The 26020-nt window shown below is 37.3% G+C and overlaps 1 protein-coding gene across 1 annotated transcript; it reads left to right on the top strand.

Moving 5' to 3' along the window:
• The first annotated feature begins 631 nt into the window (after nucleotides 1–631).
• tubgcp3 (tubulin gamma complex component 3) lies at nucleotides 632–26020 on the top strand. Its single transcript, XM_079862030.1, has 22 exons — nucleotides 632–897; nucleotides 1502–1609; nucleotides 2461–2528; nucleotides 2628–2711; nucleotides 2807–3018; nucleotides 6081–6253; nucleotides 6725–6837; nucleotides 9763–9888; nucleotides 10070–10138; nucleotides 11655–11787; nucleotides 11923–12089; nucleotides 13578–13688; nucleotides 14622–14730; nucleotides 17083–17272; nucleotides 17404–17539; nucleotides 17631–17699; nucleotides 20161–20296; nucleotides 20405–20493; nucleotides 20574–20705; nucleotides 20811–20951; nucleotides 23440–23556; nucleotides 24762–26020. The coding sequence occupies exons 1-22, from the start codon at nucleotides 822–824 to the stop codon at nucleotides 24921–24923; spliced, it is 2721 nt and encodes a 906-aa protein (XP_079718156.1). The 5' UTR covers nucleotides 632–821; the 3' UTR covers nucleotides 24924–26020.

The raw sequence follows: 26020 nt of genomic DNA, 5'->3' as shown, positions 1-26020 counted from the left end.
AAATCAATTCAGGTAAACTATTTCTTCTTTTCTTTTTACTCTATACATTTCTTCATCATGTTCTTTTTCTTCTTCATTAAATTGAATAAGCATAATAATAATAAATAATATTACATCATTCATAATTATTAGTGCTGTCAAATCGATCAATTGTGATTAATCAAATCTAACATAAACATGTGTGTGTGTGTGTGTGTGTGTGTGTGTGTGTGTGTGTGTGTGTGTGTGTGTGTGTGTGTATTTACAACTTTTTATGTTAGATACGATTAATCGCGTTTGATCGATTTGAAAGCACTACAATTATTCATATAATTTATGTGTGAGTGCAGAGTTATGTATTCAGAGTTACTTTTTAAAGTTTATAGTCCTGTGCACCATTCATACATTTATTAAAAAAATTACCCCATTTCAGCGTTTAGTAAAATACAACAACAACAACAACAACAACAACAACAACAACAACAACAACAACATACTACTACTACTACTACTACTACTACTACTAATAATAATAATAATAATAATAATAATAATATCTAAATAACTTTTTTTGAATTTTGAACGCAAATTAATTTTGTGTTTAGGTAACGTTTGTAGAGAGGAACGCTTTTCGGAGTCTCACTTTACAGCCGGATGTTATTCCGCTGCGCACCGTTGCCGTGTTTTCCGTTTACTGTCCGATGTGGGCGCTTTTCGGCGGGTTCCGTTAAAATGGCGCTGCTGTTGCTCCCAGCTGAAACCCACCGTATTAAAAGCGACAGCGGTTAAAAGCACGCCGCGTATCGCTTCTGCTCGCACGGGAGGGGATATATAAGTGCACAATGGCGGCTCTTGATCAGAAATCACCCAACGTGCTTCTGCAGAGTCTGTGCTGTAAGATCACGGGCAAGAGTGAAGGTAAAGAAACAGATCTCAACCGTTTACGTCACTGTCACACAGCTGCTTAGTAACGTGATCAGTATGTGTTGCGATGAGTATATGGGGTGTTTCGTTGAAAACAGACAATCTGATGGAGGGTCTCCTCCACCGATGAGATGCTGTAAGCGGACAGGTTGGCAAAACATCAGGGAGATGCTGGTTAATACAGGGCCCCTGTTTCAAATGGCCCTTTAGATCAATAAATACCCTGATGATTCAAACCTGTTCACACCCAACGCCATTGTTTATTTAATATGTTATCAGCTCACTGATGCTGTCATATTTCAGTAGTATGTGTGAATCAAACCCTGATCTGCATAAACACATCTCACAACAAACACAAACAGGACATGAGCAGCTCATCAGTGGATCTAGTAGAAGCAGAGACATCAGACCTACAGGAATATGATCCCTGCTATCAGATAATGACTTTCTGTATAACCAGACACCCATTTCATGATATACGGTAGATTTTGACTTAGATCCTGTTCTTAAACATAAATGTGTCTTGTGAATATGTATGAAAAACATTTTTTTAAAGTCTTAAGTGATGAATGCACCTGTTGTTTGTGTATCTTCTCAGCTGACGTAGCTCATCAGTTCCAGTACGCCGTGAGGGTCATCGGAAGTAATTATGCACCCACAATTGAACGGGATGAGTTTCTGGTGTCTGAGAAAATTAAAAAAGAACGTGAGTAATCCGAAACCCTGTTCTTACCTTATTCAAGAGCAATTATCATTTCAGGTGGCGTTCATAGATCATTCTGTGCAGGGCTTAACAATAAAGATAAAATGTTTATCATTAAACATTATTGTTTCTGTACAAAAATGAACAGCTATACATTTATAAGCACTTTTTGACAGGAAAATGATGGTGATTTGTTTATAATTTTCAACCCATTGTAATTGATGTCTCCAAACCAAATAATTCTACCAAATTTTCAGTACATCATAGAAAACAAGAAGTTTGCATGGCATAAAATGATGCATGTAATCATCAAGCAATAAACATGTTTAAAAATGTGTTTAAAATGTTTAAAAAGCATGTCATTTGTTGCCATATTGACCACAGATGCGCCACTCACTGTAAAACCCTAAAAATAGTGCCGTCGGCAGTTATTTCATAATCTAGACTGATAAAAACATGAATAATTATGATGATAGCACCATTTAAAATGGACTCTAATGTAATTAATGTTGTTTGTTACTTTCCTAACACTGTAAAATGATTCCAGTGATCTAGTTTTTACTCCTTAGCCATTCATTTTAAGCTGTAGTTTAAACCAATGATTACATTTATGCAAAGATGATAGACTTCTTTGTCATTCATTTATGTTCCCTATTTGAAAACAGTGTCAGTTTAGTTTGCCTGTTGTTTAATTTAATTTACTATGGTATTTAATATATTGTGCTGCTGTTGTTATATGAAGATGAAGTAATCTGTATCGGATCTTTCAACAGGTCTTAAACTCATCAGGCAATTCTTTAATATTTCAGGCTTGTGTGATTCAAAATTATTATTATTTTGCCTATTTATTGTAGTGTTGAAACAAAGACGGGAAGCAGATGCTGCCCTGTTCTCTGAGTTGCACAGAAAGCTTCAGACCCAGGTCAGGATCCACAATGTATTGAGAATATTCTGTATTGAGAATATTACATGGACTGCATTTTGTTTTGTGCACTTGTTGATTTTGTTGTCTGGTGAACAGGGCATATTGAAACATAGATGGTCCATCTTATACCTCCTGCTCAGCCTCTGTGAAGACCCAAGGAAGCCGTCCAACCGGGTTCCTGTATGAAATATTTCTCCAGTTATTCTGCAGATACTGTACAATAACATAATGAAAATCATTTGACATTTATGTATAATGTTCTTTCCTGTCCACAGGTGTGTAGTTATGGAGCTCTTCTCGCCCAGGCTTTGCCCCGTGACGTCCACTCCACCCCGTTCTACTACGCCCGTCCCCAGAGCCTCCCGCTCAGCTACCCAGAGCGCTCTGCCACCGCCCATAACTCCAGCATGGCCACCAGTGGCATCAGCAGTATGGGAGTGTTCTCCATCAACGGGCCTGGACCGACCCCTCCGTCTCTGCTTACCGGGTGAGTGGAAGCGATGGACTTGCAATTTAAGAGTTAACTGCAGAAATACAGTGACAGTGACAAATACAGTGAAAAATCAGCATATAATTTGCTCATCCCACATGTTGCATCTGCTTTGAAGCCAGTAATTCCAAATGGGAAATGACAAAATGTATGCAGAATGGCTGCAACACCCATTGTGAATTAAATACACCAATGAACACGCTACCGTTTCACCTCAGCCGAATCGACAAGTAGTATGTGACGACACATCGATGTATCGAACACAGCCCTATAAAGTATTATTACAATTTACAATTAAAACTTTCAATTTGAATATATTTGAAAGGGGTTCTATTATGCTTTTTAACTTTCTTTGGTGTGTAATGTTGCTGTTTCAGTTATTCTCTATATAAGTAAACACTGTTTCTGAATCCCTCAAACTCCTTGATTGTAGTCTTGATTTCTCTTTCTGGAACATACACATCACAATATCCCTCATAATTCCAATCCAAGACATATGGGAAAAAAGGTTGTGTTGTCGCCATGTCGAAGAGAGGCTGTTTTTTTTTTTCACTCCTACACAAGTCGTGCTTGTGAAGGTGGCTTGGGTTGATCAGCTTGTTCTTCTTGACTGTCATTATTGAACTCTGGCTCGAACTGATATGGCAAAACGTATGCCATATAGTGCCTCATGAATCCTCCGGTGCTGATACTCACGGGTTATGATTAGGGCCGTTACATTTCCGACACATGCGCTAAGCACACAGACTGGGGCCGACTGACCAATCAGAGCAGATTGAGCTTTTCAAAAGGCGGGTTTTAAAGTCAGGTTCAAGCGGGTTTTATTTTATATAAATAAAATAAAAATAGCTGCGAGAGGCAATTATCAGGGTTCAAGCGCTTTAAGGCCTTAAAGCCAGTGATTAAAAAGGTATTATGTTTTATTTAGCGAGCATGTAATGGATTATTGATAGAAAAGGCAATTTACAGCCAATACAGGTAATTTACCATATAATTACTTTATCAAGCCTGTAAACGCATACAACAGAGAGGGAAAAGACCACATTTTGCACTCTCAGGCCATTTATCACTGAAATATAGTTTCTTTTTGATTTTACCTTTGTACACGCTCTACTTATGGCCCGACAGGACGACGATCAAATCCGAGGCATGCATTTGTCCGTCTTGAGCCAAGGATTACAACCATCTAAAGACAATTGAGCCTATGCTTAACTGTTTAGGAGTTATGAGCGATTTTGCACTTGAACCCCTAATAAACATTGCAACATTCTGTAAAAAAAAAGGAATTGTCCATTTTTGATTTCATGGTGACTTTAAAGAAACCGAAAGTAAAACAGAGTATTCAGGCAGAGGATGAAAACAGGTGCTGCAACAATGTAAATTATAATCTTTTTTTTTTTTAGTTATTTAACATTAAATTATGTAAATGTATTCTAGTAGACCCCATAAACAAAATGATGAACCTGTAAATGAGCTTAATAGGACCCATTTAAAATGTAATTTATTTCTGTGATGTAAAGCTGAATGTTCAGCATCATTACTCCAGTCGCCAGTGTCACATGATCATTCAGAAATCAGTCTAATATGCTGAATTGCAGCTCAATAAATATTTATTTTTATTATCAACGATGAAAACACTTGTGGAAACCCTGATTTTTTTTTTTTTCAGGGCTTAGGCTATATGATGTGAAGTATCAAGTCGGATATCTTTTGCAAATGTCGCATTTAGAGATCATTGTCTGTTTCTGGTTTGTTTCAACACCCATATTTATTCTTTTTTTCAGTAATTGCCTTTGTCTACAGGGGAAATAATCGTGCTCATGTAAAGTGGTTTTCACTTCATGCTTCATACTATTCTATACATTTGCAAAAAGGTCTCTAAAAAGTGAAGCTTTTTCTAAGAAAAGATCTATCAAAATTTGTTTGCCGGTGCTACTTGGTTTGATATTTTGTTTAAGCTCAGTGTCTGTCTACACACTAGTCATGAGCAACTAATATTGCTCCCATTATATTCACTGAAACTAACAAGTGGCTGTTGTCACGTAGCAATGAACCTCCGTTGATGCATGCTATGTTTCATAAAATTGAATTTGAAGTGCTTTATTTTGCTTCATGTTGTCCTTTAGCCCAGTGACAGTCAAATGGGTTTTTTCTCTCTCTCCTTTTAATAGTATTTTTTTTTCTTCTAATAATACAGCTATTGTATTTGTAGCATGTTTAATTGAATTGCCACACGCTCATCTATTATTAACACCGCTCTCTAGCGCCTGCAGCACTTAAGATATTTTAAAGATGACCATGTACTCCAAGCCCTGTATTAATTGATTGCTGGATCCATTTGACAGTAAAGCTGTCGAACCCACATCATCATTAAAGTGTCTGTACTTCAGTGTCATTATTTGTTAAAGCTGACCATTACGAGGTAATTAGTGAATTCCCACAGATATTGCTAATGGGCAGCAAGGATGCGTCTCAAGACAATGACGTTTGTGATAAATTTATGTAGAGGTAAAATTACATAAATTTTGAGGTTACATTTATGTAGCGAAAAATGCACAAAAAATACTGACCACTTTCCTAGAGTTTGACCTTCTAGTTTAGCCGTTAAAGGTGCAGTCTGTAAGAATGACAACTAGTGGTGGAAATAGGTACTGCAGTCCAATTCAAGATATCGGAGATCGTGGTTTCTCCCGCCTCCTGCTCCTCAGACTCTCAGACTCACACGGGTTGCCAGTTTGAGCACACGCAACAGGAACGAGCGCAATGGACAATGAAAATTGTAAATTGGCAACTTACAGTATCACAGACCAAAACAATAACAAACATTCCAGCCTGGAAACGCACATTTCAAAGTAAAATATCTTGTTGTAGAAGTGTTTTTCAGAGAAACTTGTATGTTTCCTCAATATTTGCAAATATATTATGTTTTTTTATGCTTTAGTAGAGTGAAAAAGTTACGTATAGCACCTTTAAATGAAGTGCCGAGGTTTTCAGGTAAACATGAGTGTATTTATATAGGAAACTTTTGCCACGTATGTCATTTTCTGCTTGTTTTTCAGACCTGGACCCCAGCCCGTCGGTGAGTCTATGAGAGGGTCTCGTCTAGCCTGGACTCTCCCAGTGTCCAGTTCACCCTCCGGGGCAGGTGCCGCCCCTCGTCCCACCAGCGGACCCTCTTCCAGTCCGGCACCCAGACCCCCACAAAGACTGAGACGGGATGGAGACGGCAGCGGTGAGTGTCTGCAGCAACAATCACTGTTTTGTTAAAGGAAATGAACAGTTCTGGAAACAATTGGATGAGTAATACTATATACTATAATTAATAAGGTATTATTAATAATAAATCATGATTGTTTAGAAATGTGTTAAACACCAGTGACAGGTGCCTGGGAGTTTTATGCAATAGATGGCATAAATGTTTCTCTTTGTGAACAAGAGAAGCCCTTTACAGTATTTTTTTTTTAAAATTTTTTTTTTTAAATGCTTAAGACTAGTTAGAATAGCTAATTGCCTTTTGTATTAGATTTTTCTCCGTTCTTGTAGAGAAAAAAAATCTCTCCACTATTTCAGAGGTGTTTAAGATGCAGTCGGCCACATAGCACCTTTTTCTGTGACAGATTTATGAGTATGACCTTTACAGCTCTTTCATTTAAATTCTCTTTTTTTTGCCCCACAATTCTTTCTATCTCTTCTTCTGGCCCAGCTGAGATCGGGGAGGCTGCTCTTGTCCGAGACATTCTTTATGTTTTCCAGGGAATAGATGGAAAGTTCATCAAGATGTGCAGCCCAGAAAACTGCTACAAAATTGATTCAAAGGTGATGCTTTATTAGCTATATCTTTCTTTTATTATGGTTCTGTCTTTATTTTTCTTTCTCTCTCTTTGATTTTTGTTGCTCACTCGCTCACATGCAGGCAGTGAACTACAGTAACTACATAGCAACCTTAAACAATCAAAGGACAATTTGTAAACGGTACTTGGCACATTGAGAGCTCCTGGGAAATTTACAGCTTCATGTCGTGCTAGTTTAATGTTACAAATTATAAAATATTTCTATTACACATAATGTTGCTCTTTTGGAATTTCTCTTCGTCAAAGAATCCTGAAAAAGAATGTATAATGGTTTTCACAAAATAACATAAGAAATGTTTCTTGAGCAGCAAATCATCATATTAGAATGATTTCTGAAGGGTCATGTGACACTGAAGACTGGAGTAATGATGCTGAAAATTCAGCTTTACCATCAGGAATACATTAGTTTAAAATATATTCAAATAGAAAACAGTTATTATGAATTGCAATAATATTTCACAATATTACTGTTTTTATGGTATTTTTTGGTCAATTAATGCAGCCTTGGTGAAAAATTTTACCGACCCCAAATGGTATGCATACCCTTTTGAATGGTAGCATATATTAGCAAAAAATGATAAATGAAGAAATACTGTAGCAAGGTCATTGTCATTGTAAAATTGTTATGAACATTCTCATAATATTCGCTTGCTGTGTTCTTATTAAGCAATTGTTTTAATTACCACACATTTAAATGCCACCACAAATAAAAAGCTTATAAAGTTTTATTTAATCACAATAAACAGCTAATCAAATCACTCAGTCATTCATAACGACTGTGTATTTTTAACAAAGCAAGTGTAAGTTTCAGATTTTATTGGCTAGTACTTTTTTCTTGCTTTTTAAGTTCTTCATTTCTTTATTTCCCCACTTAGAAACACTTTACATGTCAGACTGAGATGCTGGAAAGTCATTATGAGCAGAATGTTCTAGCATAGCGCTTCTTATAAAAGTACTTGTGATGTGTATGTGAGTTCTTATTAAACAAACTTAAGTAGGGTCACCTGTTATCACTTTTGTAAGTGCATAATGGGAAATGTAGACGCATTGATCTCATCGTCAGCCGTCTGGCTATAACTAACGTGGCCCGTCCATTTGAGCCAAGAGGCTCCCCAGGCTTTTTTTTACATTCCTGGCAGACGTTGACCAGGAATCATCGATCAGGTGTCCTTTTTAAGTGACACTTTTAAAATGGTGCATCCATTTGTTTGGAAAAGAACAATGTGCTTTTTATGTCCAGTGAGGTATGCTGGATAAATAAGCACTCTGATGGGCCAGACCTGTTCGTTTTTGTTTTGGACGTGACATGTTCAAAACGTTAGACCTCAGATGGAGATAAATGCCTTTATTTCATAAAAACCTAAAAGTCAAACTCCATATCCATGTCAATTTTTATGTATTACATGATTATATGAAGCATAGAATCAATCTTAATATGAGGACATTTACCCAGATAGCACGAGTTTAACAAATCTATGGATTAGGGGTGCACGATATTGGAAAAACTGGTTGCAACATTTTGTTTTTCTGCAATATACATTGCAATATGAAAACAGTTTCACCAGATGACTTTAATAGCTATTTGGGAAGAATTAATCATTATAGAATGATTGAGGTGATTTTGTTGGGGAGTGAATCTGCATAGATAATATACAAATGACAAGAATTAGATGAACACAATAGAACAAAGATACAAATGAAATAAACAGTGATTTGTTTTTTAAGTCTAACAGTAATATAAACACTTCAATAGTAAATACTGCATAGTCTTCACTGTATAAATTAAATATAATGAATCTTTGTTAATACTACAAAAGTGATTTTCTCTTTGTATTTTGTTGTTTGATTAACGTTAATGACTGACAGCAGCAGGTATATTAGGCTGCTGTCACTTTAAGAACTAATGCACTGATCCAATATAATGATATGCATCATTTTCTTTCGTTCACGTAAGCCATATGTGACTGTGTTTACGAGGATACTCACCGAGACGGGTATTTTAACATTATTTTGCATCCATTCAAGCACAAAAACAGCGCGCAAGTTCCGTAATGAGTTCTCTTTGGTGTTTTCTTGCGCTCAAATGGCATAAAATAACTTGAATGTTTAAACTGACAGGACCTTAAACGTGTGCAAATGATAACTTTTACTCTATGATGGTTCAACTTTGCAATTAATCTGATAATCACGTGCATTTCAAACCGCGGTGCCTGGTCCGTATGAATCACAAATCAACTACGAGTACGATCACTATACTTGACGTAGCACATTCTGCGGTGTGACTGCGATGTCCTGTTAAATCTATGCTAAAACAATTTATCTTGCAGCCCGACTGGATCATTGTTTTTGGGACTCATATTTTGCATTTCCCTTGGAATATAGAATTAAAGGAATCATTTCTTTATAATTGTATTCAGTCTGAGGTTTTCGCAGCTTCTTTGTCTTCATCTGTCTTTGATGAAGAAATATAAAAGAACTGGTTGTCTGTTTAGTAAGCGTTTGCTTTGAAGGAGTCTTGGTGACCTTTCCAATTGAACATTTGATCAAAGGCTTAAATGGGCCTTTTATTAAACACTATTAAAGAGTTTTTGTGTTGAATGGAACAGACGTAGCCCACAAAGGACCAAAATAAGTAACAGTCGAGATTAGCTAAAGCCATTTCTTCAAACTGATAGAAATGTCTTTGCCACGGTGTCACATGGGCAGATTACAGACTGGCCGGTTCACAGGCAGAATACATTAAAACAGACTTCGATTTCAGACACATTCCTACAGCAGATATTTAACTTGCATTTAAAAGATAAATACAGTTGTTTTTCTTGTAGTCCATTATTATGTGATCTTGGTCCAGTATGGTTCTGCATGTTGACTGTATTTTTTTGCTTTGTAGGTGCCGCTGTGTAAGTCTCTGAGAGACACTAGCAGCAGGCTGGCAGAGCTCGGCTGGCTCCACAATAAAATTAGAAAATACACAGATTCCCACAGCTTGGATCGAGCCTTTGGCCTTGTCGGACAGGTAGGAAATGTGACGTGACTGACAGTGAACACATCCTTAACCTACACAGATCTTATAATGCTAGATTATATTCTTTATTTGAAAGAAGTTAATACTTTTGTTTAGCAAGCATGCATTAAAATGATCAAAAGTAAAGATTATTACATTTATTTAGTTGTCTCCTATCACCCTTTGTTCTCAGAGTTTTTGTGCTGCGCTGCATCAAGAGCTGAAGGAGTACTATAGATTGCTGTCTGTACTTCATGCACAGGTGAGTCCGGGACAAATGCGCAGAGGAGAATGTGTGTGTTTGACCATGAAATATTTATTTGATTAAGCCTCTTTTCTGCTGCTGCTTCTTTGTTGGAGAAATCTGCTGGATAATATAGTTGGCTTGAAACGGAAGTTGCGATAGTCTTTTCTTCCCTGTTGTGACGTATATCAGAGTGAAACTGCAAGAAAAATGTAGGGCGGGACTTGATTTTGTCCATCGTGAATTGATTGGATGGTTGTGGTTTGCTATTTCTGTGATGTCATGTGAGTGACAGGTTGTCCCGCCCTCACACCAGTAAACGTCATCAGAGAAGAGATGAGATGTCACAGCAAGAGGCAGGGGAAGTTATTTTGCTCAGGGCACATGAATTAAAAAAAATAATGATTTAAATAATGATAAATCGTTTAAAATAAATACAGCAATATTCCGTTAAAAAAGAAGTATTGTCAGTTTTGATTCATGGTGAGCTCCAGCCAATATATACATACCCAATTTGAAATCAAAATTAATTGTACTTAAAGCTGCAGTCCGTAGTTTTTCCTCTTTGTCGCCATCTCTGTTCGAAATCTGCAATTGCAGTTATTTGCGGAATTATCCACTTTACGTGGGTTGTGCCTCGGCACGGCACAGCACGGATTAATCCAATGTTTTGAGGAGAATGTGCGGCTGTCAGTCACTGCGCCGGTGTGGATATTGTTATTCGCAATCACAGATTCTACTTTTTGGAAGTATGAACAACATAAGAATTTTCCGCAGAAAATGTCGTCTGAACAAGTAACATTCTCTTTTGTTCTGACCAACTAGGGGGAAAAAAGCATTGCAGTAAATTGCGCTGATTAAAACTAACGATCACGTCAAACCGTGCAAATTATACTTTGTTCTCAGAATTGTTAATGTTAACAACAGCAGTACTGCGTGACTACATTTAATGCCCTTCCGATATTATCCTTGTTTTCGCATGGGCTGGTTGCGCTCTCTCTTTTTCTGTAGCCACTCCGAAGTCTGAAGTCTTTCGCATTTTACAACGAGTGAATCTCCAGTTGTCAGTGATTGTCGTTTGAACCTTTCTGGATTCGCCATCAAATTGATAAGTTTAATTATATCAAGTGCTGTGAGAAAAGGCTATAAATCTCCACCTCCAACATCCTCACACGCAACATAGCCTACTAGCCGAGACTCTTCTTTATGTGGACAGATGTGACGTAATGACGCAAAGACGTCCTCAAATTTCCCGCGGAAATCCACCAGTACCACTGGAATTAAAAACATTATCATAAGCTGTTATACCGTTTTAAATCGAGCTAAGGCAAGCAGATAGTTTTGAACACTGGCTGGTTATGTACTTGCTAAAAAAATTATTTTGGATAATTGTAACCCAAAAAAGTTACGGACTGCAGCTTTAATACGCTGTCTGACTTGCATTAAAAGCAGCTTAATATAAATGTCAGTGATAAGTATGAGAACCAGCACTATTTCTGTGAAAAAGAGGTAACGGTAAAGTGTGTGTGTTTAGCTCCAGGTGGAAGATGATCAGGGTGTAAACGTGAGCGTGGACAGCACTCTGACTTTGAGGAGACTGCTGGTGTGGACCTACGACCCCAAGGTTCGGCTGAAAACACTGGCCGCCCTGGTGGATTACTGCCAAGGTTAGTGATGATACAGCTCATTCAAAAGTTACACAATACACTAAAAATATATTATATTCAGCATTAACATCATATTTCATCGTAAAAGATGCATTTAGCACAAAGATGTCAGCCTCAGCCTGGTTTCTCTCACAGGGCGTAAAGGAGGAGAGCTGGCCTCAGCTGTACATGCGTATGGAAAGACGGGTGACCCCCACATGAGAGCGTTGATCCAGCACATCCTTGGTCTGGTGTCACACCCCATTCTCAACTTCCTGTATCGCTGGATCTATGACGGGGAGCTGGAGGATACGTACCATGAGGTCAGGACACTGCTTTTCTTTGCAGAGTCACTCCCAGATACCCTTGCTAGAACTTTCTGTGTGCGCTCAGACTGCAATTAAATACTTGAGTAGTTACTTCAACACTGCAAACCTATGTACTCTAGTCTGTACTCTGTGCCTTTCACCTAAATATACACAATATATTCTCTATGATTTTGCTGGCAGAATAGAATTAAGTGATGCAATGATCGCAACGATTTTAATTAACTTTTAATTTAGTCATTGAGTGTCCTGAAGAGTGTATCATTAGCTTATCATCATTAGCCTCGTGTCTCAAGTAGGAGAGTGTTAAAACAGATTTTAAATAACTTCATTAGCGATGTAAGAGTTTGCCTCTCTTTTTCAGCTTTATTTCAATTACTAAAAATACAGACGGTCCGATTTAACGAATTTATTTAAAACTGGTTGAACGATTCGTTACACAAAAATGTTTATAGAATTCTCTTTATGGCATATATATATATATATATAGGCTAATTAATTTTTTTATATATTCTTTGAGTTCATTTATTGAAGAACATTGTAAAAAACATGCCTTAATTATTTTCAGCTAGATAGTTTTTGTTCTTACTTAAGGGACTTTGTGTCTGCTTGGTGGGGGTGTGAAAAATACCACTTAATTGATACAAAGTTAATAATTAAATACAATTTTCCACCACATAATGGAAGCTGATCTCAGGCCAGTGTCTGAGAAAACCTCTGCACTTGAGTGTGATTTAAGTTTTGCAGACACAGTGAACCACAGTCTCCTACACCCTGATGAGGACAGATGAGGCTGCGCTAATGGGCCCTTCTCCTTCCACTTCCTCTGCGGCCTTCTGTCTCTCTCTTTCTCCCACTATCACTCTCACATCTACTTCTCCTTGTCCTCCGCCATTACCAAATAGTGTCAATGAATCTTTCTTTACTTAGCCTATGCCCACTTGACTAAGTCTGAAGTCGCCGGGCGTAGAAGAGTTATCGCCCAATCAACTCCCAGCTTCTCCTCCGCATGGGCACCAATCAGACGCTCTTGCCTGTAATCACAGGATTTAATCTCGCCCTTGCTCAAGTGTAACAGGCTTTTTCACAGTGTAAGCAGTGTTGAGGGTGGAGGTGACAGAGAGGGTTATATCACTAATGTACCCATCGAAAACACTCTCTTCCTGGTCCAAGGGTTTACGAGCTCCTCGTTTCGCTCGGCATCGTTATTCTCGGCAATAGTCGTTTTAATAGTTGCCGTGTTGAAAGCACTGATGTACTCTTCTACTTTTATTCCCTCCGTCTATGTAATTATTACCACAGAAAGGTCATTGCATTACAGCGACCAGTTGAACAGTCGATGGAGGTCATTTATTTGAGCTGATGTTTCATCAGTGTAAACATTATGAGACTGTATGTGTGGGACAGGCTGTAGCTAAATAACTTTCTTATATCAAACAAAATAAAAGTTAAGAAATCCTTCTGACAATCAATATGTGTGTTCAGTTCTTTGTAGCCTCTGACCCAACAGTGAAGACTGACAGACTGTGGCATGACAAGTACTCTCTGAGGAAGAGTATGATCCCGTCCTTCATCACAATGGACCAAGCCAGGAAGGTACAGCACTTATATCATGGTAGTACATCATGTACTTTACACATGATGGCATAGCATCAGTGTCATTGATCGAGGAATGAGACATGCACGAACAAGGTTTTTATGTTTTCTAAAGAAAATGTGAGTGGTGTTTGCCCGTGCAGAACTGCAGAACCTGTGAAAAATATGATGTGCAACATTTATATACATTTATAGTTTGCTCTTTACAAAGTGCTATGGTGTTTCAAGGGGATACTCATTCATAAATATTTATATTATAAAAATTACAAATTGAAAATATTCCAAATAATAACACACTTGACTTGTGAAAAGTATGATGTACAATATTTTGTATTTTATTTATATAAAATATACAATATGTATATTTTAGGGGTATACACACTTAACATAGGGGTGTACACACTTATGCACCCTGTATTTTAAGGAAGAACATTTATTTATTTACGATACATTATTCATTCACAAAGAAAACTGGTGTCCTTAAAGGTTGGATTTTTCCATTTTTTTCAATTTCCAAAAGATGATTTTTTATTCCTCTTTTTAGTCAACTTTAGCATGGGTGTCTAAACTTATGCATAGCACTGTATATATAAATATAAATAAATAAATATATATATATATATATGTGTGTGTGTGTGTGTGTATATGTGTAATCACTCACGAGGTGAAGTTTGTAAATTGATTGCTTAAAGTATATTATAACACACCTTTCGTCATGTTTCACCTAAACTATATCAACCACACAGAACACACTTGGAAGGAAGTGTCTGAGTTTTTCACAGCCAAGCAGCACTCACATTTTCTTCATTAATAGCAAAAACCCAGTTTGATTGTTTAATGCAAGACATTACCTAACAGTGATTCATCTTTAGATTGAAATGAGCATATAATGATGCCATCTGAGGTGTTTTCTTCCTTTCTGCCCTTCTCCAGGTGCTACTCATTGGCAAATCCATCAACTTCCTGCATCAGGTTTGCCACGACAGGACGCCGCCGGGAAAGATCATGCCCGCCTCCAAATCCACCGACTCTCCCAAAGATGGTGAGCTAGCGCTAATGTAGTTGCTTAAAATAGCTGCGTTTATGCTTGCTAATGCGATTATTTGTGGCCATAATGGCAGCTAATAGTTAAATAACCTGCTGAAAGTGAGGGATGGAGAAAGAGGAGAGAGAAGGATTGATTTGCTGTGGAGGAAAGTGCAGCTTTTGACCGCCTGTCTGTGGTGTATTTGTCCATATCGACGCTGGCTGTTTTTAACGTCTTTGCTAGCATGGCTAATCAATGCTCTTAGCCTCCAACGTACTCTGTCCTTCAGTTTGATTCTAGAAGGTTCTTTGTTTTCTGGTGTTCTGTCCTTCTCTTTCTTACTCCGCATTAACTTTGTCTGGTTTATTTTTTTTCTTTCTTCAAAAGTGGTTTGCTCTTTACATGTATAACCTTGCAAAGTTTTTTTTTTTTTAATTATTTATTGGCACAAATCTGGCAAACAATGCAGTCACGTTCACCATTATTTTGTAAACCTTTTATAAACAGTTAGTCACAACCAAGGTTATTATAGTTTCTATTTTCCAGGTATTTTTATTGTAATAACATTATGAAATTTACTTTTAATCTAAGCTTTGTTTTTGTTAGTTCAATTAGGGCATTTAAGCAGCTTTTATAAACGTGCCTCAGAAAGAAACATTGCTAGTGTGCATCTTGAGACAAAGCAATAGCACTGACATATCTGTCAGTACAAGTAGCTTTCAGTTAAAACAGCTAAAATCTTCCATTTTAGTCTGGGACTACACTTAAGCCTTGTCTGTGAAACCAGGGGATAAAATTATGTCAAAATGTACTTTGTCTTAAGTGAATGTAAACGGTTGAGAAAAAAAAAACGGGTGTGTATTAGGGGTTTAACGGTTCTTGGTAAAAAAACAAACCGTACCGTTCCCCACCCACGGATAGGCACACACTTGCACCGCGGTTGATCTCAAATCTGATGACGTTTCTATAATATGGTTTGTGTGTGACTGTGTCTGTGTTCTCATCCGAAGTGCGCACACTCTCAGACAGCGCTCAGATATTGAGTTCTCTTTCAAGTCTTGCGCTTGAATGGACAAATTTACACAAAAATTGTCAACATGCCCGTCTTGCGTATCCTAGCTGACATAGTCTGTTATGCCTAAGGTGAACTTATACAGTCGAGAAAGACAACGCATGTGTCACTGACAACAATATCAGTATTTTGGATCCGGGCATTGTCTTAAAAGCGACAGTAGCCTAATATTCCTCCTGTCTGTGTTTTTAATGTTAATCAAACAAAAAAAGACAAGGAAAACACTCACTGCTCTAGATTGTCAAATATGCATGTTATTTTACATTGGATTACATTATTCTAATTCTGTACCTGAAAACTAATGTTCAACCTACCTGAAAACGTGCTGTTGCTTGTTAGATTATTTGTTCTTATATTCTTTATTTTTATTTGACAGTAGTCCTTTTTTAACACCGCACATACCGTATCTAAAACCGTTACACCCCTAGTGTGTAACAATATATTGGAATCTGTCCATTCACTCTTAAAGTGACAGCAGCCTAATAAACCTGCTGTTGTCTGTGTCATTAATGTTCATCAGACAACAAAAGATGAAGAGAAAATCACTCAATGTTCTGGACTGAATAACTTTGGTAACTTTAATTGTAAGGATTAACCTGTATTTAATTTTTACAATGAAGACTATTTCTGTACCAGTAATGCTACTGTTAAACCTACCTGAAAAACTTAAAGCACTGTTTTTATCGTTACATGTTGCATTGTTATATTGTAATGCCATCATATTCTGTGCAGGCAATTAGCTTACTGCGCTGTAAATAGAAAAGCCTGACAACATCACTGCTAAATACCTAAGTATTGTGGTATTCCGCCATGTTTCTCAGTGACACGCCCACAACTCGTAAAGATCGGGGCTTAGAGAAAATCCCGAGCTCCCCACTGGTATTTATGGCATTGTGGTGGCGTTCAACTCGTAAATACGATCTATACGAGATGACTTGAACGCACCACATGACCGTTTTTCCCTGTGGTATCGAATATCGATATTTTTAAAAGTATCGTATCGAAATTCCAGTATCGTGACAACACTATTTATTACTATCTAAAATGAGTTTTGTCTATTTTCTACATTTTAAAATATCATAACCCTGCTAATTTGCATGGGAAATACAAGCTTGTAATAAATATCTGCCAATGTTTGCCGCAAGGATTTGCCAGAATACTGTATTTTCATAAGGGTCTTTCTTTATTGTGCTGCCTCATTTTTCCTCTTGACTTTTTCTTCATTCCTCTTCTTCTTTTTTTTCTCTCTCTCTCATGCTCTTGCTTTCATTTAACACCCTGTATATCTTTCTCAGCGACAGAATTGTTCACTGATCTGGAAGGGGCCTTTCAGAGTAAGATTGATGCTGCATATTTTGAGACCAGTAAGTATCTTTTGGACGTGCTGAATAAGAACTACCAACTGCTGGAACATCTTCAGGCCATGAGGAGATACCTTCTGCTGGGCCAGGGAGACTTCATCCGACACCTCATGGACCTTCTCAAGTAAGTTTGTTTGTGTAGCTTGACATGAATGTGCTTGATTTCATCGTTGATTTATAACCGTTCTTTCTCCTCTAGTAAGGACATTTATTCTTGGAGTCATCCATCTCTCTTTATCTCTCGCTTTCTCTCAGGCCAGAGTTGGTGAGGGCTGCCACCACTCTTTACCAACACAATCTAACCGGTATCCTGGAGACCGCTGTCAGGGCAACCAATGCCCAGTTTGACAGTCCTGAGATACTAAAGAGGCTTGATGTCCGGCTACTGGAGGTACTGAGAAGAAACTGAGCCAAATAAACAAATATCTGATGGCAAATATCGTGTATCACTGAATGTGGATCTGGTGTCCTGTTTTGTCTAGGTTTCTCCTGGGGACACTGGTTGGGACGTCTTCAGTTTGGATTATCATGTAGAGGGGCCCATTGCCACGGTAAGTTTGTGGCTTAATTTTTCATCATCAACACATGCAGCTGAAGTCCACGCACACCGTATGCACCCAGCAAGATTGTTCTAGCCCATTGAGATGCTTTTTGACATAATCTACTGCTCACATAATATAACACTAATATTTTAATTACTGTTACCCTGTAACTAATTCGAATCATTTTTGTTCTGGAAGAGATATTGCTTAGTTTTTAGCAGAGGTGTAGTCATGACTCATGACCCTGACCAAGGCCCATTCAAGAATCGGGCAATCAATTTCAGTGAACCTAGATGATAATTTTATTGCAGCATTGATTTATAAGATTCAGCATCCATTAAGTAAGGGAAAATCCATGGCTAGCTGTGCATTAAATGATTTTAATGCACGGTGTGGAGCGAAGCGGAGTGCATTAAAATCGTTTAATTATTAATCGCTTAATAATTTCAGCTAGCTGTGGATTATCCTACTTATACCATGGTCATTTGCCAAATGGGTTAAATTTACGGTTATTTTCTTCAGAGACTGATAAAGTAGTACGGTAAGATTATGAATGAATGAATTATAGCATTTATTTGAATTAATTATTGAGAGAGATGAGAGATGCTTACCTGCTTCTGTTCAGTGTCTCTCTCTCTCTCTCTCTCTCTCTCTCTCTGTCTCTCTCTCTCTCTCCATTAACTGTCTAAAGCTGAAAGTTTACTTGCTTAAAAGTAGCGATGTAACCCCCTAGTTGCTGAGAAATTTAATACAGTGATTCAATAGCGAAGCTATTTTATTACTAAAAGTCACGGGGCAGCGTTGATAAGTTTCTGTGCTCCTGAATATATGTGCGTGTGCAGCACGATTTCAGTGTGTAGCAGTGATGTGTGTGTGTGTGTGTTTCAATGAAAACAGCGCTTTAATATAGAATGGTGATTAAACTGACTTGGAACTACCTGTGCATTAAACAGTTTTATTACATGGCTTGGTTGAATTCTAATGTAGAATGCGGTCTGTTATTTCTTGATAACAGACCGCTGCTAAGGATAACACACTGTTGCCATGAAAAACAAAGCGTTGCTATGGACGCAGGATTCTAAGTGTAGAGACGGAACGGGCTATTTTCTTTAGCGGAAGCAATACAATCGTTTTTAAATCAATAAACTCCTTTTTAAATCATTATTTTGTGTCAAATTATTGATTTAATTGGTAGGTAGCCATGTAATAAGCGGGATAATGTAGAGCGAGGCAGTTGTTATAGCGAATACAACCCCTTCAGGCTGATCAGGGCTTGTCGGGGTTGTATTCACTATAACAACTGCCTCGCTCTACATTATCCCTTACTTATTGCACACCTTCCAGCCAATCAGAATCAAGTATTTAGACAGACCATGGTATAATGAGAAGTTATTCATCAGATACAATATGGCTTTTATTTGAAAAAGATTTGGTTTTGACTATTTTATAACCTTACGTTCCACCCGGAATGCGGAAATAGTTTGCAGGTTTGGGGTTGTGTGTTAAAGGGTTAGTTCACCCAAAAGGAAAATTCTGTCATTAATTACTCACCCTCATGGGTTTCCAAACCCATAAGACTTTCGTTCATCTTCTTAACACAAATTAAGATTTTTTTTCAGTGAAATCTGAGAGATTTCTGTGTGTCCATTGAAAGTCTATTCACCTAAAATGCTTCAAAGCTTTCATTAAACAAATCCATAGTGGTTTGAGTGGTTTAATCAAAGTCTTCTGAAGAGACACGATCCACTTTATATGATGAACAGATTTAATATAGGCTTTTATTCAAATATAAACATTGATCAGCAAACATCCATAGAGCACTCAAATATGTTAAACGGAAGCTTGACCGTTCATACTTGACGCGTGAGAACAAACATCATTAGTTCTTGCGGAAGCTCAAACGCGCTGGTGTGACACAAGAATGAATTTCAATGGTTCTTGCGGGTCAAGCAATCGTGCCTGAGCTTCCGATTACCGTATTTGAGTGCTCCATGTATGTTTGCTGAGCAATTATTTATATGTGAATAAAAGCCTAAATTAAAATCTGTTCTATTAAGTGATCATGTCTCTTCACAAGTCTGGATTTAATCACTCTATTTATATGGATTTATTATACGATGGAACATTTTGAAGCATCAGAATTTCAATGGAGGAACAGAAATCTGATATTTCATTAAAAATATCTTCATTTGTGTTCCAAATATGAACAAAAGTCTTATGAGTTTGGAATGACATGAGGGCTATGTTCATTTTTGGGTGAACTAACCCTTTAAATGTAAACTATACATTTCTCATACTGTCCATTATGTTTTGATGCCTAAATTCACTCGTAGCATTTAAAATGATTGATTTTAGTTTTAATTTATTTAGTCAAAATATCAGACTTAGTTTAATTGGTTATATCGTTATGGGCAAGTCTTTGTTTATAACAGTGCATCCCTAACCACAATGTGTGTCATACCTGCGTCAGGTGTTCACCCGTGAGTGTATGAGCCACTACCTGCGTGTGTTCAACTTCCTGTGGAGGGCTAAAAGAATGGAGTACATCCTCACCGACATCTGGAAGGGTCAAATGTGTAACGCCAAACTGCTGAAGAGCATGCCGGGTGAGTGCGGTTTTCATTCTGTTAGATGTTTTTGAACCAACCTACATTTTTTGGTGAGATCTACCTTTCTCAGCAGACAGTTGAGATGTCCGTTGTGTATTTGCACAGAGCTCTCTGGCGTACTGCACCAATGTCATGTTCTCGCTTCTGAGATGGTTCACTTCATCCATCAGATGCAGTATTATATCACATTTGAGGTACGTCCCTCTGTATGTTTGTCTTTTTCAAACAGTTGAGCTGTATTATTATTAATTGTATTGTGCATGTGTCAATGTAGGTGTTGGAATGCTCTTGGGATGAGTTGTGGAATAAGGTCCAGCAGGCTCAGGATCTGGATCACATTATAGCGGCTCATGATGTTTTTCTGGACACCATCATTTCTCGCTGCCTGCTGGATGTGAACAACAGGGTACGATGCACTTACACAGGGTGATTGCGTACCAATGATGATCCCTCGTACTTGTGCTCGTTTCCATAACTCTGTGATCTGTCCTTTGTGTGTGTGTGTGTGCAGTCTCTGTTGAATCAGTTGCGTGCGGTGTTTGATCAGATCATTGAGTTCCAGAACGCTCAGGACACACTGTACCGCTCCGCTCTAGAAGAGCTGCAGCTACGCGTCCAGTTCGAGGACAAGAAGAGACAGAGAGTAGAGATGGTATGTACAGAGAGAAAGAAAAAAGTGCTTTTTTACACATTAAATGCAAGTTAAAATGATGATGACATTGCTATCATTGCTTTTCGCTGTATGCAGAATTCAAAATTCATGGTCAAGGTGAAATTAATACATTATCAGCCATAAATATTTCTTACTAGCCATGAAACTGGCCTTACAGCTCAAATAACCCACATTTTTGTGCATTATTTATCTATGATCTGTTATCATTATCTATGAAAGAACTAATGTACTTTAACAAAAATATGAACTTCATTACTATTTTTAAACCTTTAGAAGGCCTTGCACCAAAGATTTCTATTGGAAGTGCAATACTGTAAACAAATATACACTTTATAGAGAATTATACAAAAAAAAAGAAAGAAATTGCAGGCAATTTTTTAATTTGTGCTTTTGAGAAACTAATACTTTTTTCCCATCAAGGACACATTAAAGTGACCAAACTTTTCTTTTGAACTTTCTATTCATCAAAGAATCTGGAATAAATGTATAAGTTTCCACAAATGTTTTCAACATTTATAATAATAAGAAATGTTTTCTTGAGCAGCAAATCATCATATTAGAATGATTTCTGAAGGATCATGTGACACTGAAGATTGGAGTAATGGTGCTGAAAATTCAGCTTTGACATCACAGGAAAAAATTGCATTTTACAATACATTACAATCAGGGTTTGAATTTAACTTTTTTACCCACCGGCCAATTTGGCTGCAAAATTTTTAAGCTACCGGCCATTCAGGACTTCTAGCCAACAAAAAAGAACAACAAATTAAAGTTAAGTTACTACGTCACAGCTTATATATATATGTTTGTATGTATGTATGAATGAATGAACCAAACGCTTTTTAATCTTTGCTATTCCTTCAATGCAAATGAACAAGCGCGGCGTTATGTGTTGCGCAGTGACATGCATGTTCAAGTAAGCCAGATTTTGCGCAATACGCAATTATATATTTAATAGATCACAATGACTGACGAGTTGAGTATTTGCGCTAAATTCGCGCAGATTTGGCTTACACAAACTTCCCCAGCAAAGTGAGCAAACATAGTAACACGCCAAATTGGCTAGTGATTTGACAGCGTTACTCGCCACAGTTGATTTTTACCCACATTTGGCGTTAATTTCAAACCCTGATTGCAATAGAAAAGTTATTTTTAGTTCTAATAAAATTGTCTTGAAATTACTTTATTTTTGGTCAAATAAATGATGTTAAACATTATACAGATCCCAAATGCTCAAAAACAAAGGTGACCATTGCTCAAAAAAAGCAAGGCTTCTTATAGGCCTGGGGCCATATTCACAAAGCATTTTATCTTACCACTAGGAGTACTCCTAAATCGCACTAAAAGATTTTAGCTAGGAGTTTTCTCTTAAAAGTTATTCACAACGCCTTTCAGACCTACTCTTAGTAAAGAAAAATGACAACTCCTAAACTAAGAGTGAGTCTTCGTTGCTATGGATGACGTCATTACTAATGCACGAGCTTGACTGAAGTGACCACCTTGATTGGCTGATGATTGTAACGCGGGAATGATTCCAAACACCTCCCCTACGATGATGAGTGACAGGTGACAGGTCTGAGAATGCGTGCGCTACACAAGTAGTGCGAAGGACGGAAGATGATGAATAACTGAATAAATAGCCTAAATGAATAAAGAGTAAGGCAAAACAAATAGCCTAGTAGCCTAATGAAACATATGGATTGATGCAATATCTTTGCAACATTATTGAATTAATCTGTCACTATATGCCTCTGCCTACGTTTGCAAAGAGAAGAACATTTTAATTTGATTCACAATGTTACAATTAGTTTACATGCAATGAGTAGCCTAGTTTTGGTTGTTGTTGGTGGCGTTATTGCATCCTTAGTTATGCCTACAATGCAAAATTGTTCCCTCGCGATTGGAAGCTCCTGTAGCCGCCGCATACGCATTTCAAAACATCGCAACGTGAAATGCCACAAAAAGCGGTTTGTGAATAGGTCTTAGTGAGTTAGGAGTCCTCTCGACTTCTTTTAAGCTGTCCCAGGCTTAGGTGCTACTTTTAGGGCTAGAATGCTTCGTGAATTACTCTTAGTCAAAAAAATTAGGAGTCCTAAAGTTACGAGTGACACGCCCATTATTTTTAGGAGTTGCTCCTAAATTCGCCAGTTAGGAGCTACTTTTAGCCTTAAAATTCTTTGTGAATACGGCCCCAGAGCATTCCTAATGGTTAAGTCACATGTTCAGAGTGTCCAGCACTCAAAATAAGAATTATAATCCACTCTTTTAATTGACTCTGGAAAGTGGCCATTAGCAAATGTGTAGGTCAACAGCAGAGTGGAGTGGATGGTGTTTGTTTATTGCCATTGATTTTTTTATTTTCTTTCTCTTCTTTCTCTTCTGGTGTCAGCTAAATTACTGTGAAAGTAAACAAAGGTGAAAAGAGTGCCAGAGTGTTTGTTTCTAGCTCTGTTTCTGTGTATTTCAGGGCGAGTGGGGTGTAACAGCAGAGCAGGAGGCAGAGGAGAACAGACGTGTGCAGGAGTTTAAAGACACCATACCAAAAATGTGCTCTCAGCTCAGATTACTCACACACTTCTATCAGGTACTCCACACAGCTTTTCATACACTTTAATGTGCTCGCCCAATAAACCCATAGCATCTCATGCATGCGTGGAAAAAGTGCTGAACCAGCAGGTATGAGCGAGCGAACATGCTTAATGGTGTTTAGTAGAGCATTTTATGCTGATCCACACTACATATGCAATGCTCAAACACTAAATGGTCTGTGCTCGCCACATTTCATGCTAGATGTTAATGTAATGTGGAGATTGATCACATGATTTTCTGATTAAAGCCCATATTCTGGTTGACTATTGATTTTCGAAAATATATTTGCTTTAGAGCTATTGGAATATTCTTGTAATATAAATGTCATCAGAATACATTAATTATTTTTCTCATTGTATTCTTGTTGAAATATTAGACATATGAAACGGACATCATTGGAACATGCCCAGATTTCATTATTAATCAGAGTTTTCATGTAAATGTGTGGATGTAACTTTTTTTTTGTCTCTTTGCACAGTTCCCCATTGTTTTTATAATTACTGATTTTTTTAATTATTATTTTGTAGTATTAATCTGTTTAAAAATATATATTTAAAAATATGCCTTTAAAAAAAAAAAAGTATTACATTTGAGTTTATAGGAGTTAGAAATAATAAATTATATTTTATATTAATTGATATTAAAAAAGATCAATATTTTTGAAAACCTTTTGAAACCTGACATAAAAAAATGGTTTATTATTTGAAATGGAGACAGATTAGTCCTGAAAGGTTTACTGGAATGAAAAGTTTGGTTAGTTGTAGTTGTAAATTTATCCCTGATGTAAATTCTATTATATAGTCATTTGCATATATTACAGTGGAGTTTATATTAGTTTAAATGAATATTAAAATAGAAGAATAAATGTTTAAAACCTGACAAGAATAAGCCGTTGTATTATCTGCTTTCAATGCAAACCATTACTGATCATTTCAAAACTGCTAATGTTGATTAATAACGATCATACATACACCGCTGAATTAATTAAAATTATTTATTCGTTCAGGGTCAATTCACAGTATATTTAGTGTAACATTATTAGCTTACAGATACATTTCATCCGTTGTCCTTGGGTGGCTGGTAAGATACCAAGAGATAGAAATGATCACTTTATCACGTCACATGAGATTTTATACTTAAGTGTCTGAAGCTCCAGGCCTGGATATAACGCCTTCTTTCTTTCTTCCTGTTGTCCTTCAGGGCATAGTGCAGGAGTTCCTGCGGCTGCTAATGACCTGCTCTGATGAGAGTCTTCAGTTCCTCAGTTTCCGTCTGGACTTCAACGAGCATTATAAGGCCCGTGACCCACGCCTGAGGCCTTCGCTAGGGGCCACAAGAGGGAGACGAAGCTCCAACATCTGACCTTGCAGACTTTGGGAAAGTTCATGTTATTTGGTTGCTGCGTCAAGAGACAGTTTATTAATAGGGCTACTCAGAACTCTTCTGGCGCTCTGTAAGAAACTCATTTAACAGGGAAATTGTTTATAGAATAACCTATTTCAGAGTCATGGCCAAATGATTTCAGTCACACACAATCGACTGTCTAGTGGTTTTACAGTGTAACTGTCAGTAGCACAAGGTCGCAGGTCTGTTGTGCTTCCTTTTCAGTTGTTTAGTTTGTGTGAATACTAGTTTCTTTTTTTGTTTTTGTAAAGATTTGTTTGTGTTTACGTTTTTGGTAATATTTAAGTCCATTGAGATTTTTTTTTTTCTTCTAGTGCCCTTTCTTTTTCACTTCAAAGTCTCCAGATTTCAAGAAAATAGACACATTTGGTTCATTTTTCATTATTATATATATTTTTGTTGTTAAGTTTGTAATTATACAGGCTGTGACCTTTGTACTGGGTGTAAAAAAAAAATAGAGGAACCTTAAATGTCGACCAGTTCTTTAATTTATGAATGGACCTGTTAAATTACATGCACTTAAATGAACTACATGACCTCTGTAAGATCCTGTAAACTCGCCTCATTTCGTACATGTAAAATCAATTACCCACAATGCTGTGTGATCTTAAGCCTCAGGTTGATACTGTGAGGACAAAGTTACTATTCTGAAGTTTCGGATCATTATGGGCAAGATTATAGATTACTGTTGTAGTGTTTTTCCTTGTCTTTCCCATGTTCATGAAATGTTTTGATGGAAGTGGCTTGGTAAAGCTGGGGAAAATCGCTCTCGCCCTCCTCCCCTGTAGTGCGCTCTTACACGGTGAAGATGAAAATGGACTGATGAATTCATTTTGTCTGTGGATTCAGTGGAAAAGATACTGAGGTGTCACTGGAACTGTTTTATTTGTTTTAATGCGTCACTGGGAATCGAGGGTGAAGGAGAGTCAAATGATTGTCCATTAAAGGGTTTCAAACTCTTTCTGCATTGTACAGCACATGTGTACAAAGCAGAACTCAGACTGAACAAACATCCTGTCATTCTTTTCTTGAACTAATAAACCTTTTTTTATAGT

This window comes from Squalius cephalus (assembly GCF_949319135.1).
Source record: "Squalius cephalus genome assembly, chromosome: 2".
Classification (NCBI taxonomy): Eukaryota; Metazoa; Chordata; class Actinopteri; order Cypriniformes; family Leuciscidae; genus Squalius; species Squalius cephalus.
The sequence above is the reverse complement of the archived record's forward strand: the minus strand, read 5'-3'. Positions and strand labels throughout refer to the sequence as shown.